Genomic DNA, 17,436 nt, shown 5'->3' on the forward strand with positions numbered 1-17,436 from the left:
GTGCAGCATTACCAATCCCAGCTTGTAGGCCTGCTCATATTTAAAAAATATATATATAACTTTTCCAAAGTGTAAAGTTGCAGCATCAACAGTTTCAGTTTTTAGACCTGCTCAGATTTCGTTATTGCGTTGGACCGATCAGAACTAAGAGCAAAGGTCTGTTTAAATGCCGACGGGAGCTGCGTTTGAATTACAATCGTTTTTTTTCCTAGTTGTAGTGATGTTCACACTCGCGTGATGCCTTTTGAAAACCTAAGGTCGGTGACACACTGGCATATTGCACCTGTCAAACATAGTCTATTTTGCCGACTTCCGCCACTTAATATGTTCGTTTTGAAAACTCGAAAATTTACTTATGTTCCGCAAACAAAATATTGCATTCGGTCATTCGGTACACACGTGCACCCTACCAAAAGCCCTGTACCGAAACGGTCCGGTACGAATACACGTACCGTTACACCCCTACTCGTTTGTAATGGGTTTTATTGTTTTTGTCTTGTCACACTGGTTTTCTCACTGGGACATGTATCACAGTATAGTGAAGGGCGTAACATTTCCATCACACTCTTGAGGCGCTCATGCACCGGATAGCTGGCCAATCAGAGCACACCTCGCTTTTCAGACCAATGAGCTTTGTAAAAATCGATGCGTTTCAGAAAGGTGGGGTATAGAAGAGAAACATTAATGTACAGTATGTGGAAAATAATGTTTTTTAACCTTAAACCACATTTCATTACATCAAATACACCAAATAATGTTCTTTTTAGCAACATAATATGAATATTATTATTATTATTATTTTACATCTTCAGACCTAAAAACCGTGTTTGGTCTGATCGGGGCCCTAACTCTGCTTAACTAGGTTTAACTTCAGCAGATCTTCAGACTAATCCTGGCACCCTCACCTCCTCTCACTTACAGTACTTACTCAGCCGAGACGAGCTGCTGAGGGGAATGAGACGCAGCCAGACCGCTCTAGAGTGACTCCACCATCCTCAACCTAACCACCTCACCCTCAAAGCTTCAGGACCTGAACTGTGTAACACAATCCTACCTAATCCAGCTCAAGAACACAGCTCTACTATTTCTGTCATTTGTATTAATAAATAATTTTTGATGTGTTTTGAGGTTATAATGTACATATTTGGCAATCAGATCTGTGTTAGAGAGAGCGAACAAAAAATTCTGTTTAATATGTGGACAGCACTTTTCAAAAGCCTTTCTGTCAATAGTTGAATCATCTACCTCAACCACTGTGTTTTTCTTCAAATACTGTATTCATGTAGCCAATGGAACTGGATGCGAGTAAATCCTTCTGTTTGCTGAACACTTTGTCATTTTCTTTTACTTAATCTTTTTCAAGACTATGTAATATGTTAAAAGCAGTTTGTTATTCGAGAAGATATGGTTGTTTGCTTGATATATCTCAGATAAGAGTGAAAAAGGGTTTGTTGTGGTGCTAGGTGGCTTTATGCTGTGTATGACGACTTGTCCAATGTGTCCCGTGACCTAACTGACAAACACAGTGACAAACTTTGGGAAGCCCTTATACGACGGCTAAGCACACTTATCTTAATAGGACTCCAGAGAAGAGAAGAAGGATCCAACCACAGATTCACTCTCACCCAATACAAAAGAAAGAATAATATTGGTGAGTGACAACTATTTTATTATAACAAACACTGTAATGTTTGCGATGCCACCTGTTTGATCTTTATTTATTTTCATATTTTTGTTAAATGATAATTTGTAAAAAAAAAAAAAAATGTAAATGCAGTTTTTTGTTTGTTTGTTTGTTTTTTAGAAAGAGGTCTCTTATTCTTGTTAAGGCTGCAGTCATTTGATACAAAAATATTGTGAAATATTACAGTTTTTACTCCAGTCTTCGGTGTCACAAGATCATTCAGAATTCATTCTAATGTATTGATTTTCACCTTAGTTACTATCCAATATTATTGGTGCTCAGTTAATAATAATGGTGGTTATTGTTGTTATTATTATTACCCATGTCAAAAACTGTTTTGGGGAGAAACTGATATTTTTCCTTGTTGAATAGAAAAATTATTTATCCTTTTAATGCATTAAAGTATTAATATCTTTAAAAAAGACTGATAGTATATATTTTAATATACATACATATATACACACATATGTAAATATACATACATAAATGTTTCTTAAATATATATATGTATATATATATATATATATATATATATATATACACACCATACACACACGTGTAAACAAAGACTTTTATTTTGGATGCGATTAATCATAATGATTAGCCCTAAACTATTCAGTTTTAAAAATGCAAACATTACAAAGTTGCTTTTAATCAATTTGGATTCTTGCTGAATTAAAGTATATATTAAAATAAAAACATAAGCCATATTAAGTAATATATTAAAATATTTTACATTTTATGATTTTTTTTTTCCTGTTAAATTTCATTCATTTTAAATTTGACTTTTGATACGTTAAAGCTAAATTAGAAGAAACAGTAAAGGGAAAATGCAATAATGTAATTATGTATCGATATTTTCAGTGTATAAGGGAAACTACACTTTGAACCAGACCAGCTGGAATGAAGCAAACAGATCTGCAGTATAAAGCCAAAACCCCTTTTTTCAGAACCTTATGGGCTAAACCCAACAAAACCACCTCAGCAGACCTCCTCCGCCTCTTTAGCGACTGCATCCAGGCGGCTTCATCCAGGACAAAGGAGTATCTGCTCTTCAGGGACCCGGAGAACAAATTCCACCCAAGTCCTTCAACCCTAAGCGAGATCTTTCTGATGACCTACATCCAGCACAGCACCCTGCTGAATCTCAGCGAAACGTTCAACTGCACGGCCATGACCCCAAAACAGAGGATCCTGCTGGGTGCCCACTGGGTCTGGGCCGTGCTGGATCAGCCGAACAAGAACCCCCGAATCCAGATGGCGGTCCAGGTCTTTCATCTGCCAGAAAGAACCGAGGAGAACGATGAGGAGCTGTCCTTCGATATCTACAGCGACATCATGCGCATGGCCGGGATGGATGTGGTTGAAAGAACCCAAGCTGAGAGGATGGTGGAGTTCTGCTCTTCCATCGGAAGAGACTGTTATGCGCTTTTCCTCTTTTTTGGGCGCCAGAACGACAAGGGGAACATTTACGGGCTGCTGAGCAACAATCTGCAAGCAGCTGTGGGGAAGTGTGTGAGGATTGACCAGGTCTTTATCGATCACTTCTTTAAAGGTGCGAAATGCTTCTTCACTCCAAGTGAAATGTTGAAGGCAGTGGTCAGTAAGGAGGGTGGCGATCCTCTGACCATGCTTGTTAAGTTTACTTAACAGCTTTTTTGTGGGTTTATTCTAATGAGCAGCTCATCACTTGGTAACAGATGCTTTGAATGCAGCCCTGGGTCTGTATGTTGAAGTTTTTCCAAGACTTTCCAGCCTTATAACTAGTGTCTGTCTCCAGCAATACTTAACTGTTACTAGATGCAATTTAAGTGCAAAATAATGTGCAGAAATAAATATTTTTGCTGACTAGTTTTGTACCTTGTCTGTTTTAATACCTTGTAATTAAATAAATTCATAGCAATATTTTTCTACAGTATTCAATTTAGTAGTGTCTATAGTTTTTTGCTTGTTTTTATATAAACAAATATTTGTACTTTTAATTTAGATGTTCCACTAATTCAAAAATATTATCCTTCATCTTGTCCTTTTACAGCGAGAATAATCAATATTACATTACTTATTCATATTCTTAACATATTCATTTTTTTTTTTAAATGCACCCATTCATAAATCATTTTCTTGATTGTTACTGGTCTTGATCATTATGTCAATAATTAATATATTATGTTGTGTTTTTAGAAAATTGATAAATCTAAATCTATTCAAATTTTCTGAGGTAAGAAATGAAATATTTAAAATAATTTTTAATATTTAAATATATATATTTGCAGTATAGTGTAAAGTAAAAAAAAAAAAGAAAAAGTAAAACTATGGACAAAAGAAAAAAAATAATCCTGAGATAATTCACCACAAACAAAACCAATTGGGATTACCAAATGATCTATTTTTAAACCCACATCTGGCAACAATTTGACATGTTTAACAAGATGTAAACCACCTTTTACAAATTATCAGAGAATTAGTTTGAGTAATATCAGTGGCAAGAGACTTAGTATGCAAAAGTATTCTCTGTTTTGTAGCCCAGCTTGTCGAGGTTTGGCAGACAGGCGTACTGGATCATGGGGGGTGGACCGCACATCACGATGAGCACATCATTGGCCGGAGGGGGGAGATGGTCTTTTATCATGTCAGCATCAACAAACCCTTTGCTGTATTTCCACCCTGTCATAAGAACATAGACATAAAACCTTCACACTCATCTCTACTGCAGGCCAGTCAAACCATCCTCATTAGTATTCATCTAGATATACCTTCAGAGGGCTTGTCCAGTGTGTACCACAGACTGAGTTTATCAGGGTGATTTCTGTGAACTTCATCCAGCTCTTTGCGTAACAATATGTCCTCCTCCGTCTGTGAGAGAGAAACACACTTTTTTTAAGCACAGCTGACAAACAGAAGGTGCTCTGATGTTTATTTCTCTGCAAAATGTAATTAAAAGTAAAAAAAAATAATAATTTAGAGGACCCATGATTACTATGAAAACTTTGTGTGTATATATATATATATATATATATATATATATATATATATATATATATACACAAAGTTTTCATAGTAATCATGGGTCCTCTAAATTATTATTTTTTTTTACTTTTAATTACATTTTGCAGAGAAATAAACATCAGAGCACCTTATATATATATATATATATATTTTTATTATTAATGGAAAATTATATTTATTCTTATGCTCCACTATAATTCAGAAACCACATAAAAATTTCGTAAGATATTAAGTCTTGTTTATATAGAAATCTATCAAGATGTTTACTGGTTTGCGATGTTAAGTCCGTGTTCAGAAAATATCTGAATTGTTTATTTTGCTTATTCCGGCGGAAATGTTTTTTTTAGGCAAAAATATAACAATTTTAAAACAATGAGTAGTTGATTAAAACATGAGGGAAACATTTAATTATTGTTACTAAAGTAAATTAATCTACTTTTCAATAGAAATAATTGGTTCAATTTGATTTGATTGGTAAAGCGCGTAGTTGCGCTAGTTCACAGTTGTATCACTCCGCTCGTCTTCACTGTATTTCAGTGAAGACTATGAGAGCAGTTCGTAGTTTGTCTTACGAAAAGAGAGATTTATGGAAGTCAGAGCGTCAGTATTTTGTCCCACACAAGGTGGAGCTGTATGAGGTTTTGTCTTGAAGTATGGAACGAGCTTTTCAAAGTTACAAGCATCAACGTTTCATTTCGCTCCCTGTTTACTTGGAGCGGGAAGAGTGAAAATAGAAAACCCGGACCGGATCTCGAGCGGAGAGGTTATGCAGCGCTATTTCTATCACTCCGCTCCACTCACTAACGGACTCCAGTCCTGTTGGGAACTATTTTCTTTGGAGGAGAAAAATGTATGCAAGTAACTGGCTAATTTATGAAACGTATATTTTATTTTCTATATTATTTACCTAATTGAGGATATTTAGATGTTGTTACTGTAAAGCAACACAAGAGCAAAACATTTCGGAGCAAAAAAATACCTTACTAAATTAATTAGTAAGAAAGAGAATTCTGTAGGCTGTCATTAGCAGGCCTATGTCACATTAAGCCCCGAATTTCGTTGTCAAAAACCTCGTTTGCCATGTTTAATCTCCATACGCATATTGATATCTTTTTACAGTACTGAATTGCTTTTTAATTTGTTCGCTTAATCAATGTTTCGTCATAAATGTGACTGACCTGATTGGCAAATATAAGAGAGCACTTGGTGTTGTCAGCAGGATCGGCGGTTATACTCCTGATCAGCTGCAGCATTGGAGTGATGCCTGAAAGAATGAACGTGTCATCTTCAATTTATACATATTTTGATTAATTATCTTGGCAGCGACGCCTGAGGGCCTACTAAGAGTACTTTGGAGCCCGTTCAAAGTATGTCCATCATTACCTGTTCCTCCAGCAATCATGCCCACATGTCTGAACTTCCTTACTTTGGATTCAGATTTTTTATCAGGTCGAATAGCAAACTGCCCTGTACATGTAAGTAAGGAAATATATTCAGCATATGAAGCATTTAAATATTTTAAAATGCATCGTTTATACAGGTCATGCATTTGTTAGAGCAATCTTAAAATAATAACACACCGCCCTCTAGTGACTGAATACACTGCATCATACAAAACAGTGGTGTTCAATATAATAACCTTATGTTAGGCTATTATATTGTATTTTTTCTTACCATTTCCATTGTATACCAATAATCCATTTGGACCTCTAAAGTCAATGGTGTCTCCAATCTTCATATTATTCAAGTACTGAGACATCTTGCCTCCATCGGGATAGTTTGGGTGAGTATTTTTATAGTAGACCTGACATAAGATTTTAAAGAAAATGATTATTATAAAATTTTTAAACATATGAAGTATATAGCCAACTATAAAACATAACCAGTCATTTGCAACCACAAAATGTATTGCATTGCACCTTTACAACTAGATCGACGTATCCCTGGTCCTCATCGCTGGACACAGGTGTGTATGCACGAATAGCCAGATTCCCATTTACCTTTGCAGAAAGGTAAACATGCTGACCTGTGACACAGAATACAAGATCCGTCTTAGAAAATACTAGGTGAAATTATACGGTGTCAGATTTCAAGGTCAGGTGATTCTGCTGACGTGATAAATATATAGCGCAATGTCCTACCAATAGGGAGACCAAGAATGTGAGAAGAGGACGGAAGACCGAACCGGAATTTTTTTGTGTCATGAGTGATTTCCTGTTGCAAAGCAAATACAAATAGTTCAAATGAGTTGCAGTAATGTTCGTGCTTTCCTTTGCAGGAGAAATCTCTGTTCCCATTTAAATTCTGACTGACCTCTTTCTCTATGAGTGGCAAGGGATATTTGGCATTGGGATCCAGCAAGGTTTTGGGAAACTTGCTCTGCTTTCGGCCTTCATTAGAGCCTCCTGGTTTTAGGAGGAGGAACAGGACCGTGATCACCACTATAGATATCCCGATTAGAACAGGGACTGTCTGCAAAGTACATGTTAAACACGTTACAACAAAATGATAAATATCAATTTAATGTTAAATTATACTAAACATTTTAACTATAAATGCATATCTTTCTTTTCAGGAACTACAGTGTTATATTTTATTTGATATAATTTAATTATTTAACATTTCAACACTGCATAATTCCCATACTTGCAATATTTTAATGACTTTATTATTCTATATTCTAAATATAGAATTATTCTATTGTTTTGTAGACAAAATGTAGTTGAAATATACATTTTTACATTTGTATGAAGATATATGTAACTAGTTTTTAAATGTATATTAACTTCAATAATAATATGAATTATATAGTATACATTATTTTTTCTTTTGTTTTTAATGCATGACTCCCATGCTTCTTGCATTTGTTTTGATGACTTAACTATTTTTCTAAAATGTGAAAATAGTCATAATAACAGAGTAGGTGTGTTTAAATATTTGAGCAACTTGATACAGAGCAACTAACACTTACAAACTATTGGTATATTGTGCTACATTCAACATTGAGTTGATAACCTGCCTGTAATTACTTCTCACCTTCTTTCCACTGCTATCATTCGAACCAGAATAAAAATCAACAGACAACTGTGAAACTGACTGGGAGGAAAGGGAAGGTGCTAATTGCTTTTTGCAAAGCAATGAATTTGTGAAAGTGCTGTAAATTTAAAAAGGGAGAAATTACTCACTAGAACTTGATCCATGCTGCAGTCTTTTTCCTGTACTGCATCCGTTAGTATGGTCAGGGTTCAGCGTATGTGAGGTTGAATTTGTTCATGGTTAATTTCTTTGCTGTATTCCAACCTTTGCACCAAGGCCAGTTGATAGTAGAAGAGTAAGGACTTAATGAAATGCAGCCAATTGTAGTCGGCCTCTCGGTGGCCCCAGCCAATAAGAATAGAATATTCAAATGAGCAGGCAGTGACAGAGCACTGTCTGTGGTTGTTGGTGTGTGTGTGTGTGCGTGAATGGTGTGAGATCACCCCACTGCATGACAGCGCATTCAGCGGGATTGGTCAAGGAAACTCCTCAAGTACAGTACGTTAGATGAAGGCCATTAGGAACAGAAATGCCTGACATTTTTAAAAGTAGATTTAAAATGCTTTATTCAAGTTAGCAGAGGTGATCTTGGTTTAAGAAAAAACTAATATTTGGAAAAAAATATGTTTCAGAATACTTTAAGAAGAAAGATTTTACAAAAAAATATACTTTTCACAAATGCTAGTAAGTAGACAATAAATGTATACCTCACAGCTGACAATTCATGTTAAATGGTTGTTAATATGTGAGGTTTTCACTCCATGTCTAAATGCTGTGAGATCCAGTGCATAATGGCTGGTACTGAGGAATATACCGCACACTTCTGGATTCCACCACACGGTTCTCCCCGATCCTTCACTCCCATCAGAACAACACCAGATGTGTTTGTTAGACAAACGAGAGGTCCAGCAGGCCAGTGAGTCTAGAGTGAGACAGTATTCCAGAGAAAAGTACCAAATGTAAGCTATTATTCACCAAAATTAGCATTTCCGCATCAACAGTTGCAACATTGACTTCAAATGGAAATTCTGCCATTATTCTTCCACCCTCATGCCATTCAAAAAGTTACAATGATGCTTATTAGCAAATTGGCAATTAATGACCTAAAATTTGGTCTTATATACTGTATCATTACATTTTTGTGCTTTTTAGAGCTTTTGCTGTTTAACATCTCATTTTGTTGGTAGGCCTACAGTACTCAAAGAAAGCCATACGCTGCAACTGAAATCACATCTCTCTCTAATAGGTACTTCTTTTAAATTTGTAATTATTCTGCAACAGCTACTGTAGTGAAGTATGTTCTGTACAGCATGAATGTAATGCAGATGTGCTACATCTGTCATGTTGTCACTGTCATGTTATTGATGTTGTCACTGATGTCACATGGACTATTTTAATGATGTCCTTACTACCTTTCTGGGCCTTAAATGTGTCAGTTCCGTTGCTGACTATGGAGGGTCAGTAAGCTCTCAAATTTCATTAGAAATATCTTAATATGTGTTCCAAAGATGAACAAAGGTCTTATGGGTTTGAAATGACATGAGGGTGCGTAATTAATAACAGAATTTCCATTTTTGGATGAACTATCCCTTTAAGTAACTGAGTATGCATTTTAAGAATCCTTACCAAACTTACCCACTAGAGGTCAGCATTTCTTCAATTACATTTCCTTGTAGTAAACAGTGGGTTTTTATTGTAGTTTATAGTTGCTCACCATGCATGATGCTCCACTGCTCAGTCCAGCACATAGAATATTAGGTGTCAATCTAGTTCTGTGGCATTGTTCACACACTGCTCGTTCCAGCACTGATATTTTTAGCCGCACAGGTCTGTACTGCCCATGTCCTGCTAAAAAAGGGGGCATTACATTCACTTGAAGCTCACAGTTCAACACTAGGTCAGTTTTCAATTTATTCAACAAGTGGTCATGAAATGTCATGTTTGCACACACACACAGATATCAGCCAGACTGTTGTGTAACCATCACAACGGTCAACTTGTGAAGGCAGACGGGTGACGTACATATTTGGCTAGTCCACGCTGGAGCCCAGCAATGGAGGGAGGGTGGGGTTTCCTGTCCAGCAGAGGGTAGAGAGACAGGCTGTGTACTTTCACTGAGATTTAACGGAGAGCTCAGTTTAAGCAAAGCCACATTGGAGTCAAGAGACAATGGGCTGTAATGAGGATGTACGAGTACTCCAATCACATCACGGATCTGAGAAAGAAATATTTGTAATAAAGGAGTAATTTTGTAATTGTGTAATCATTTTTGGGTGAATTATCCCTTTAAGACACAAGATGAATGAATTTGATCCCAAATCCAAATCTTTCCATTCCATAAATTTTTCTCATTCTTCCTGTCGATGTCCATCTCACCTGTTTCTTTGAGCCTCCTGCTGTCACTGATAAAAGTCTCAAATATCGTTCTTCCCTACAGAAAAATGATCAATCTTCATGAAAACGGTAATATACTATTTTTAATAAGTTTGAATGGTAATCTTTTGAACATTTCTTGCATGTTTGTTGCTCACAGGTTATAGACACAGTGTGCATCAGTAAGGATCCATTGCAACTGGATGATCGCCCCACTGCATTCATAACCTGCACCCAAACTAATGCTCACGTGCCACAACAGTTTCCCATCATCCTCTGTTGTCCTTGGGGCGTCCAGTCCAGAGGTAGCAAAGATATCAGGCATTCCATACGGAGCTGAGAATTCAGTGGAACGTGTGCATGAATGCTTGCGGTAAAAACCAAATACACATTCACAATGTGTTCAGAGATAAACACATTCTCTTTTGTGACTCGGTATACGTGTGTTGCCTTATTTTACACATTTTTTGACTCCTGCTGGATTTATCTAAGGCCCTCTGAGACAAGAAGTCTCTTTTAGAGCTCAACAAAAGTTTATGTGACTGTGGACAGCAGAAAGGACAAAAGGAAGTGTGTGTGCAGCACAAACCAGCCAACAAACGTGGTGAGATAACTCTGTTGTCATCAGCTGCTTCCTCCTCCTGATCTTCAAACGCTGTCTCTCTGAGATCTGTGATGACAAAATCATTTTTATCATCATTTCACTTTTCAGAAATCATTGGTTACAAACTCAGTAGTGTCAAAGAAAGACTTAGTATGTTGGGTTCTTTGTGTCTTTGTTGCAGAATGTGTTTTTATATAAAATATTAAATATGTAATATTGTTATCTGTAATAGTATTTATAGTAAAATAAAAAATTATAATATATTTTTGTGGTGTCTGACTGTTAGGTACGACCTCTCTTCTAATTTAATATAAATATTTGAATCATAAATTATATTACTAACATAACAATCAAGGGAAAAGTTAAATTGAAGCATTTATATGAATTTGAGACATTTTTTTTAAAAACCTTGAATTAATTTTTTTTTACACATACACGATGTATAATATCATACATAACATATCAAATAACCTTTATTTAGTTTTTTTTATTATAAAGTTTTATAAAGTAAAATATATGTATAAATGCGCATAGACTGCTATGTGTTTTCTAACTTTTAACTTTACTGTTCATACGTATTTTTAGACTAGCTTGCGTGTTTATGCTGTGGCATACTATTTAGACATGTGGGTCAGGCTTGGTTGGGTGAAATGTGAACACCTCCTGTGAGTTTGTTCTTCACTCATGTTGACTCTCACCTTTTTCCCTGATAAAAGAAAAGGAGGTGTTGAAACCACGGGCGGAGATGGTGTTGTCTGTGCTAAAATGTAGAAGCATTATGCCACCATAGCTGAGAACAGCTGGAGGGATGCTCGCGCCACATACAACCACTTAAAACACAAAAATGTAAAGAGCATAGCACTTGATGACTATATTTCCTATAATGGTGCAGTGCAAAATCTTAAAAGGGATAGAAAAATACCCCATGAATTACTCACCCTCAATCCTTCATCCTATGTCACCCGCTAGAAAGCCACTCTCTCGTGAGCACATTGATTCACAACAGAAGGCTTTTATTAACCCTCTGGAGCCGTGTGGAGTACTTTTTATGATGGATGGATGCACTTTATTTTGTTAGAAAATTTCCACCACCATTCACTGCCATCATAATGCTTTCAAGAGCCAGGACTTTTTAATACAACTCTGATCGTGTTTGACTGAAAGAAGAAAGTCATTTACAACTAGGGTGGTTTGAGGGTGAGTAAACTATGGGATAATTTTTGGGTGAACTAGCCCTTTAAATGCTGTTTTATTCATTAGAGAAGCCTGAAATAAAAAAGTTTTCCATAAACATGATAACAATAAGAAATATTTCTTACATTTCATTTATCCAAATAGAAAACAGCTATTTCAGATTGTAATAATATTTCATAATATTACATTTAAAAAATAATCTTGTTTTGTACTTTACCTATTTCATCCTTGCCATCAATGTCTCCAAACACTGTGAGTGAATCATATTTGCAGTTCTCTGACTCCTCAAGGTCAAAGTCGTCAAAGTCAAGCTTTAAGGCACATAGCAAAGCTATTATATTATAATAAGCATGTTAGCATAGCAAACAGTGTGATATGATTATGCACATAGCATAGTCAAGTTTGGTTTTCTGCTATATCTGTATCATCTAGTTAGGTTCTTAATTTGAAACAGTTTACATTGCACTTTGTAAACAGCAGGAAACAACCAGCATTACATGGCTGCAGTGACGTCATGGCGTCGGTCTTTGGAGTCTAATTGAGTATCACATTCTCTCTTGCAGTGAAACCGATCAGAGCTTCCAATCTCACTGCATGCATGCATTCATGACCGGACAGACAGGTCACGACTGGACAGAGGAGACACCAGGCAATGACTGGACCGACACAAGAGCTTAAGAGTTGTTTATACCTTGACTATGTGGCCTTCTGGGGCATAGATGACCCAGCGGCAAAGAGTGTTGTTGCGGTAGGCTTGCGGGTAGGCGGGGCTCCACACAGCCCCCTTGGGTTGTAATAGCACCACTGTTCCACATTCAGCTCCTGCACAAACACAAAAGGAGAAACTGGTGGAATGGAGCCCGGTTGATGACGTTGCAACACGGTGTCACATTTCTGTCTGGCAAGGGTCATACTGAGGGGAACAGGGTGGTGATTTGAACCTAGCTCTTACCTTCTCTGAACTTACCACTGGTAGTTGGCCCCCTGGCAGACATGTAACAATGGAAACAGTCCCATTGAGATAAGCTTTCCGCTCTCTGAGGAGCGTATCGGCAGTAGTGCGAAAAACAGAATTCTACTGGGGAAAAGTTAGTTTGCCTCTCAGCCTGACAGGGGAAATGAACACACGTGATGAAACCAACAGATCAGTTGGGCACAACCTGTGCTGCTAAGAAGAGCACAATTAGGGTCGAACGTTTTTTAATAATGGGACTGTATGGATACACAGACATGTAAATGAGGCAATGCTCGAAAACAACATCATCAGGCCTGTGCAAATATGTTAATCAAGTACACAGTAAGCAAGCATGCTGTTCAAAGCATCCATACAATGCATGGTGATTGGTACTATACAGCTGAACAACTCATTCTGCATTGTCAAAGTACTGTCTTCTTTACAGATTTCTGCATGCATTGCTGTCACTTTCAAGGAACTTTGTTCTGTAGGCTTTTCAGAGTTGGTGCACAACAACAAGAGAAACCAGTCAGACAGATTCAACTCACCAAAACTGTAGTCCTTGTCAACACCACTGAATTTGATAGCAAATCCTGCACCTGTGCTGCTTACATCAGACACAAACTGCACTGTGAGACTGTGGGAACCTCCAATAAGAACCGGAGGTGGAGGATGACCACCACAGAATCGACCTGTTGAAGAAGGTCACAAGTAAACATAGAACCTCAAAACCACTAACAGAAGGTAGGACAACCACAAAGTCATGGTTTCTAACACCTATTCGCCTGTCTTCATCCACATAAACAGTCAGTTGATCGCTGTAGCACTGTGTATCATTTTCCAGGTCAAACTCCAGGAACTCCAGTAGAATATGTTCTCCAGCTGCAACTCGAAGAGACCACAGACACATCCTATGGCAAAAATATAAATATAAACTGTTGTGAAAGCAAAGCAATGCTACCTTTGGTTTGCAAATATCTAAGATACTTCAGATGTGACTCACTCATTGTTGTTGTAGCTTTGACCTGGGAGACCTGGATTTTTGATGATGCCTTCACTTCCAGGTACAACCCCATCAGGTACACCACACAGGGACCTGTCTGCACTTATGTTGAGTTTAAGTAGTCATTATTTTAAATTGACTTCCAGTACAGAAACTTGTGGCTAAGGGTCTTGCTCAAGTGCAGTGCAGTTACTGAACCCGATTATTAACCACTACCAGTCCTAACGGAATTGGAAACAAGTCAGAAGCTTTAACTCGACAACAGTACCCACCTTTTCTAAGATTAGACTTGATCCATGACAGGAACAATAAGACATCAGTGAATACTCCAGGTGAGCCTCTTCTGGATAAGGGTTTGATCTTGTTGTTATTCCAGCTTCGACCACAACCCTTACCCCATGATGTGACTCCCACAGCCACCCAGCATCCATCTGCTCTCGGGCAGAGGAGGGGACCCCCAGAATCCCCCTGGAGCACATGAGGACAGAGAGGAACTCAAAGCCATCTTTCCCAACCTTTCCCAATCATAATTTTCGGAATGTTAATACAAGTTAATGTTGATCTTTAGTGTCAACTTACTTGGCAGGCATCTCTCCCTCCATTCTCTGGGCCAGCACACAGGACTGTAAAGATCTTCTGTCCAGGTCTAAGTGTTTGTAGGACATGTTTGCACTTGCTTTGCTCTAACAGGTTCAGTTGCACCTCCTGAAGAACTGAAGAAAGTGGCCCTTCTAAAGAAAAGAAAGACCTCTTCACCTTTATCCTAGTAATTATTTTAGATATTTGAGATCTTTCTTTCAAGTACTAATTGTTATTTCAATGTTGTTCAAATGACTTCTCACTCTCAGTAATACGACCCCATCCACCAACAACACACATGGTCTTGGGTGGAAACCTCTCACCAGGGTAAGGCAGGCAAACAGGCTTAATAAAACCCCCTAGAAAGCACACGCATTATGTTTATCTCTAAAAAATCTTTCTAAAACTATAAATGCATAGGTTGTGGTAATCTCACAGAATGACTTGCCAAAGTGAATGCGTCCTTTGATCTCAAGCAGAGCGATGTCGTAAGTCATGGGAGAGGAGTGTTGATATTTTTCATGGAACTTTACAGTCTTTACTTGGAAGTTCTGCTCCCCTCTGTCAACTTCTCTTTGGTTGAAATCACCTGCTACAGCCTCAATTTTGTGCAGGAAGTCCCTAGGGCGGGCAGTTATATTTGAGAGAAAGTCACTGAAGCAGAGTGAAAAGTTATGATTAGCTATGGTTAAATTGACTGGACCTACTTGGATACACTTGCAAAGCAATGAGCAGCAGTCAAGAGCCAGTGGTCTGTCAAGATCGCTGCAGCACAGAAATGCGACCCTCTGATCCTAAGAGACACCTGTAGATGAATTTTTCATACTGACATATACTTCAATGTTTTTTGGGAAGTAAAAACTGTAGTACTGCATTAGTTTATTTTGCAAATAATACGGTTGAACAGATACGTGCCAACCACGGATGGGAACCTCGCCTGGCCTCTGATCCTCCAATAACCCTCAAAGAACGGTCAAGGATGCCTCTTGCCTTATTAGATCCACATTTTGCATCTGGGTATGGCAGGACAAAACTCTGTCATTAATCTGTGACTTGTTCCCATACAGATTAATTAAACATTTTCTTACCACTAGCATGAACAGCAAAGGTCATTCCAAGACAACCCAACAAGATGAGAAAACCAGCAAAGGTCCTGTAGGATAATTCAGACATTGTGTGACGTCTGATGTTAAAGACTAAGATCAGGGTATTTATAGAAGGGATGGAGGGGTGGTCTTTTTGACAAATGGGGTATTTTGGTTACTCATTAACTTCACACAGGAAAGGGGCGTGTTGAACAGAAGACTGCATGGTAAGCATCTAACGTTACATAAATGAACTGTAAATGTTATACTGAGATATTTTCTGTGACAGTTTTCAGTCTGCTGACATTAATGATATAATTTGACAATAGAATACTTAAATATTTTGTGTTTGTCTCATTTTTCTGCAGGTTACAAGCAGCATCAGCAGAAAAAAGATTTTACAGCCACTTGTGATTCAGCTGAAAGAGAAAAGCTCCTCCATTGACAATGATGTTTCCCTCAAGGACCAGAATGACCTTTTAATCTAAAGGTTTATTGGAAGCGGTTGGATTTTTAGCACTCTCAGACTTTATACCTAAAATTGTGCACCCACATTCAAAATTTAACAAATATACAATTTATAATGAAACAGAATGAAGATACTATAGGCAATTTATGAATTCATTTAAGTGGGAGTTTAAGTAGATTCTTTCTCTCATAAATCAAATCTTTGAAGAGGATATACTCACCAATTCCAAACATTTCTGAAAGGAAATGGACATTATTTGTTGTATTCTGATTTATTTATATGTTTAATGCATCTATTTTGCAGATTCCTAATGTTTGAAATGCAAATGCAAATTCCTAATAAAGACTCCTTGCCTGTTGCCTGTGTCTAGTAAACCAGAGGTCTTGTAAACAGTAGGGAAGCTCTTCTACAAAATACAAAAGACAATTGTAGCTATGATGGTATGAAGCTCACTACTGGTGACACCAAACCAAGCAAGGATGGGTATCCTGTCATGAAATTGTCAACACATTGGTGCTTTTGTCTGCAGAGAACAAAAGCTGAAGGCTGAAGTAATTCTTCTTGCAAAAAGAATCTTAGACAAATTGACTTGTCAAGTTCAATCTATTCAACCAAGGCCACAAATCACCACAAACAAGCTGGGGCAGAGAGAAAGATATAAATTCATGCTGTTTGAACCAGTGGAGAGGCCTGCAATTTTCAAGTGAGTGGACCTTGGTGAAATAGGGTGGACTTCAGTGCCTTTGGTATTTGGCTGATAAAGCAAAAGGCCAAAAATATGAGCTGAAAATATACGCCTAAATTGAAAATAAAAATATTTCTTTACTTCAAAATGTGCTGCTATATAACAGACATACTGGTCAGACCTTTTGAGTCAATTTTTTTACATTTAATCAGTCAATTAGAATGATAAGACATTTGGGCTGTTACCAAGCAAATGAAATCAGTATTGACAAAATTCTAAATCTTTGCAATGCAAAGGAAACACAGAAGCTGCATCAAAAATGACATTTTTTGTATTTACACAATGTTCAAGACAGCTCCGAGAGTCATAGAATGGGCTTTCACCTGCAGTTAAAAATGCATAATGTTTTGATATTTTAAACACAAAACATTGAAAACTGATGATTGAAATTATTTTTTCTAAATAAATGATACTTCAAATGTGAAATCCAGTAGGTGGCAGCAAGTCAGTATCAACAAGTGAGTCATTGCGATGAACCAAATCAATTAAACGGTTGATTCATTCAGGAACGAAACACTGTTATGTTGCTCAGAGATGCAAAAAAATATTTTTGTTGTCGAAACAGAGCAAAAACAGGCTGTCTAAAACATAAGTTTCTTAATTAACTTATTGATTTTTTGATCAGTTCAATAAATAATATTACATTTGTAATCACGCTGATGTTTGGAGAGAAAAAGAATTACACTCTTCGTGGGATATTGAT

General features: G+C 37.2%; 4 protein-coding genes across 17 annotated transcripts in view; 2 read left to right on the plus strand and 2 right to left on the minus strand.

Annotated features, from left to right (window-relative positions):
- ppfibp2b (PPFIA binding protein 2b) overlaps positions 1-2,685 on the plus strand; it is a 62,798-nt gene extending 60,113 nt beyond the window's left edge. For 11 of the 13 annotated variants that reach the window (XM_059536647.1, XM_059536648.1, XM_059536651.1 and 8 more), the window contains 2 exons: positions 1,580-1,651; positions 2,549-2,685. In XM_059536647.1, the coding sequence (XP_059392630.1) occupies positions 1,580-1,651; positions 2,549-2,572 (96 nt within the window). In that variant the 3' untranslated portion in view covers positions 2,573-2,685. Of the gene's footprint in view, positions 1-921; positions 1,652-2,548 lie in introns of those variants that run through there. The other 2 variants (XM_059536650.1, XM_059536655.1) reach the window with 2 other exon arrangements.
- On the plus strand, positions 2,588-3,535 carry rep15 (RAB15 effector protein). The gene has a single exon (XM_059536662.1). The coding sequence runs from the start codon at positions 2,588-2,590 to the stop codon at positions 3,332-3,334; it is 747 nt and encodes a 248-aa protein (XP_059392645.1). The 3' UTR covers positions 3,335-3,535.
- A 514-nt stretch (positions 3,536-4,049) lies between these two features.
- LOC132125189 (NADH-cytochrome b5 reductase 2) lies at positions 4,050-8,029 on the minus strand. The gene is made up of 9 exons (XM_059536470.1): positions 7,876-8,029; positions 7,004-7,162; positions 6,832-6,904; positions 6,610-6,716; positions 6,365-6,494; positions 6,074-6,157; positions 5,869-5,954; positions 4,438-4,537; positions 4,050-4,348 (listed from the first exon to the last, which is right to left on the minus strand). Exons 1-9 carry the CDS (start codon positions 7,888-7,890, stop codon positions 4,176-4,178), a joined length of 927 nt encoding a protein of 308 aa, XP_059392453.1. The 5' UTR covers positions 7,891-8,029; the 3' UTR covers positions 4,050-4,175.
- A 132-nt stretch (positions 8,030-8,161) lies between these two features.
- Positions 8,162-15,240, minus strand: LOC132125188 (ovochymase-2-like). Of its 2 annotated transcripts, XM_059536467.1 has the most exons (16): positions 15,142-15,240; positions 14,698-15,055; positions 14,435-14,586; positions 14,128-14,323; positions 13,856-13,952; positions 13,630-13,763; positions 13,401-13,544; positions 12,589-12,719; positions 12,115-12,208; positions 11,402-11,533; positions 10,689-10,769; positions 10,258-10,435; positions 10,103-10,157; positions 9,749-9,941; positions 9,441-9,574; positions 8,162-8,648 (listed from the first exon to the last, which is right to left on the minus strand). In XM_059536467.1, the coding sequence occupies exons 2-16, from the start codon at positions 14,732-14,734 to the stop codon at positions 8,481-8,483; spliced, it is 1,926 nt and encodes a 641-aa protein (XP_059392450.1). In that variant the 5' UTR covers positions 14,735-15,055; positions 15,142-15,240; the 3' UTR covers positions 8,162-8,480. The 2 variants fall into 2 exon arrangements, with proteins under 2 accessions (XP_059392450.1, XP_059392452.1); XM_059536469.1 differs by lacking the exon at positions 8,162-8,648 and having other exon boundaries at positions 9,452-9,571.
- Positions 15,241-17,436: the final 2,196 nt, after the last annotated feature.

This window comes from Carassius carassius, chromosome 43, assembly GCF_963082965.1.
Source record: "Carassius carassius chromosome 43, fCarCar2.1, whole genome shotgun sequence".
Lineage (NCBI taxonomy): Eukaryota > Metazoa > Chordata > Actinopteri > Cypriniformes > Cyprinidae > Carassius > Carassius carassius.

Bases quoted from the DNA above. Each gene is read 5' to 3' on its own strand.
- LOC132125188 (XM_059536467.1), bottom strand. From the start codon at position 14,734: ATGTGTGTTGTTGGTGGATGGGGTCGTATTACTGAGA. The intron at 14,587-14,697 runs GTGAGAAGTCAT...TCTTTTCTTTAG, and splicing joins ATGGGGTCGTATTACTGAGA to AAGGGCCACTTTCTTCAGTT. The intron at 12,209-12,588 runs GTATAAACAACT...TGTGCCTTAAAG, and splicing joins CAGAAGGCCACATAGTCAAG to CTTGACTTTGACGACTTTGA.
- LOC132125189 (XM_059536470.1), bottom strand. The intron at 6,905-7,003 runs GTCAGTCAGAAT...GCTTTGCAACAG, and splicing joins TGCCACTCATAGAGAAAGAG to GAAATCACTCATGACACAAA. The intron at 6,158-6,364 runs GTAAGAAAAAAT...TTACATGTACAG, and splicing joins ATTGGTATACAATGGAAATG to GGCAGTTTGCTATTCGACCT.
- rep15 (XM_059536662.1), top strand. From the start codon at position 2,588: ATGAAGCAAACAGATCTGCAGTATAAAGCCAAAACCCCTTTTTTCAGA.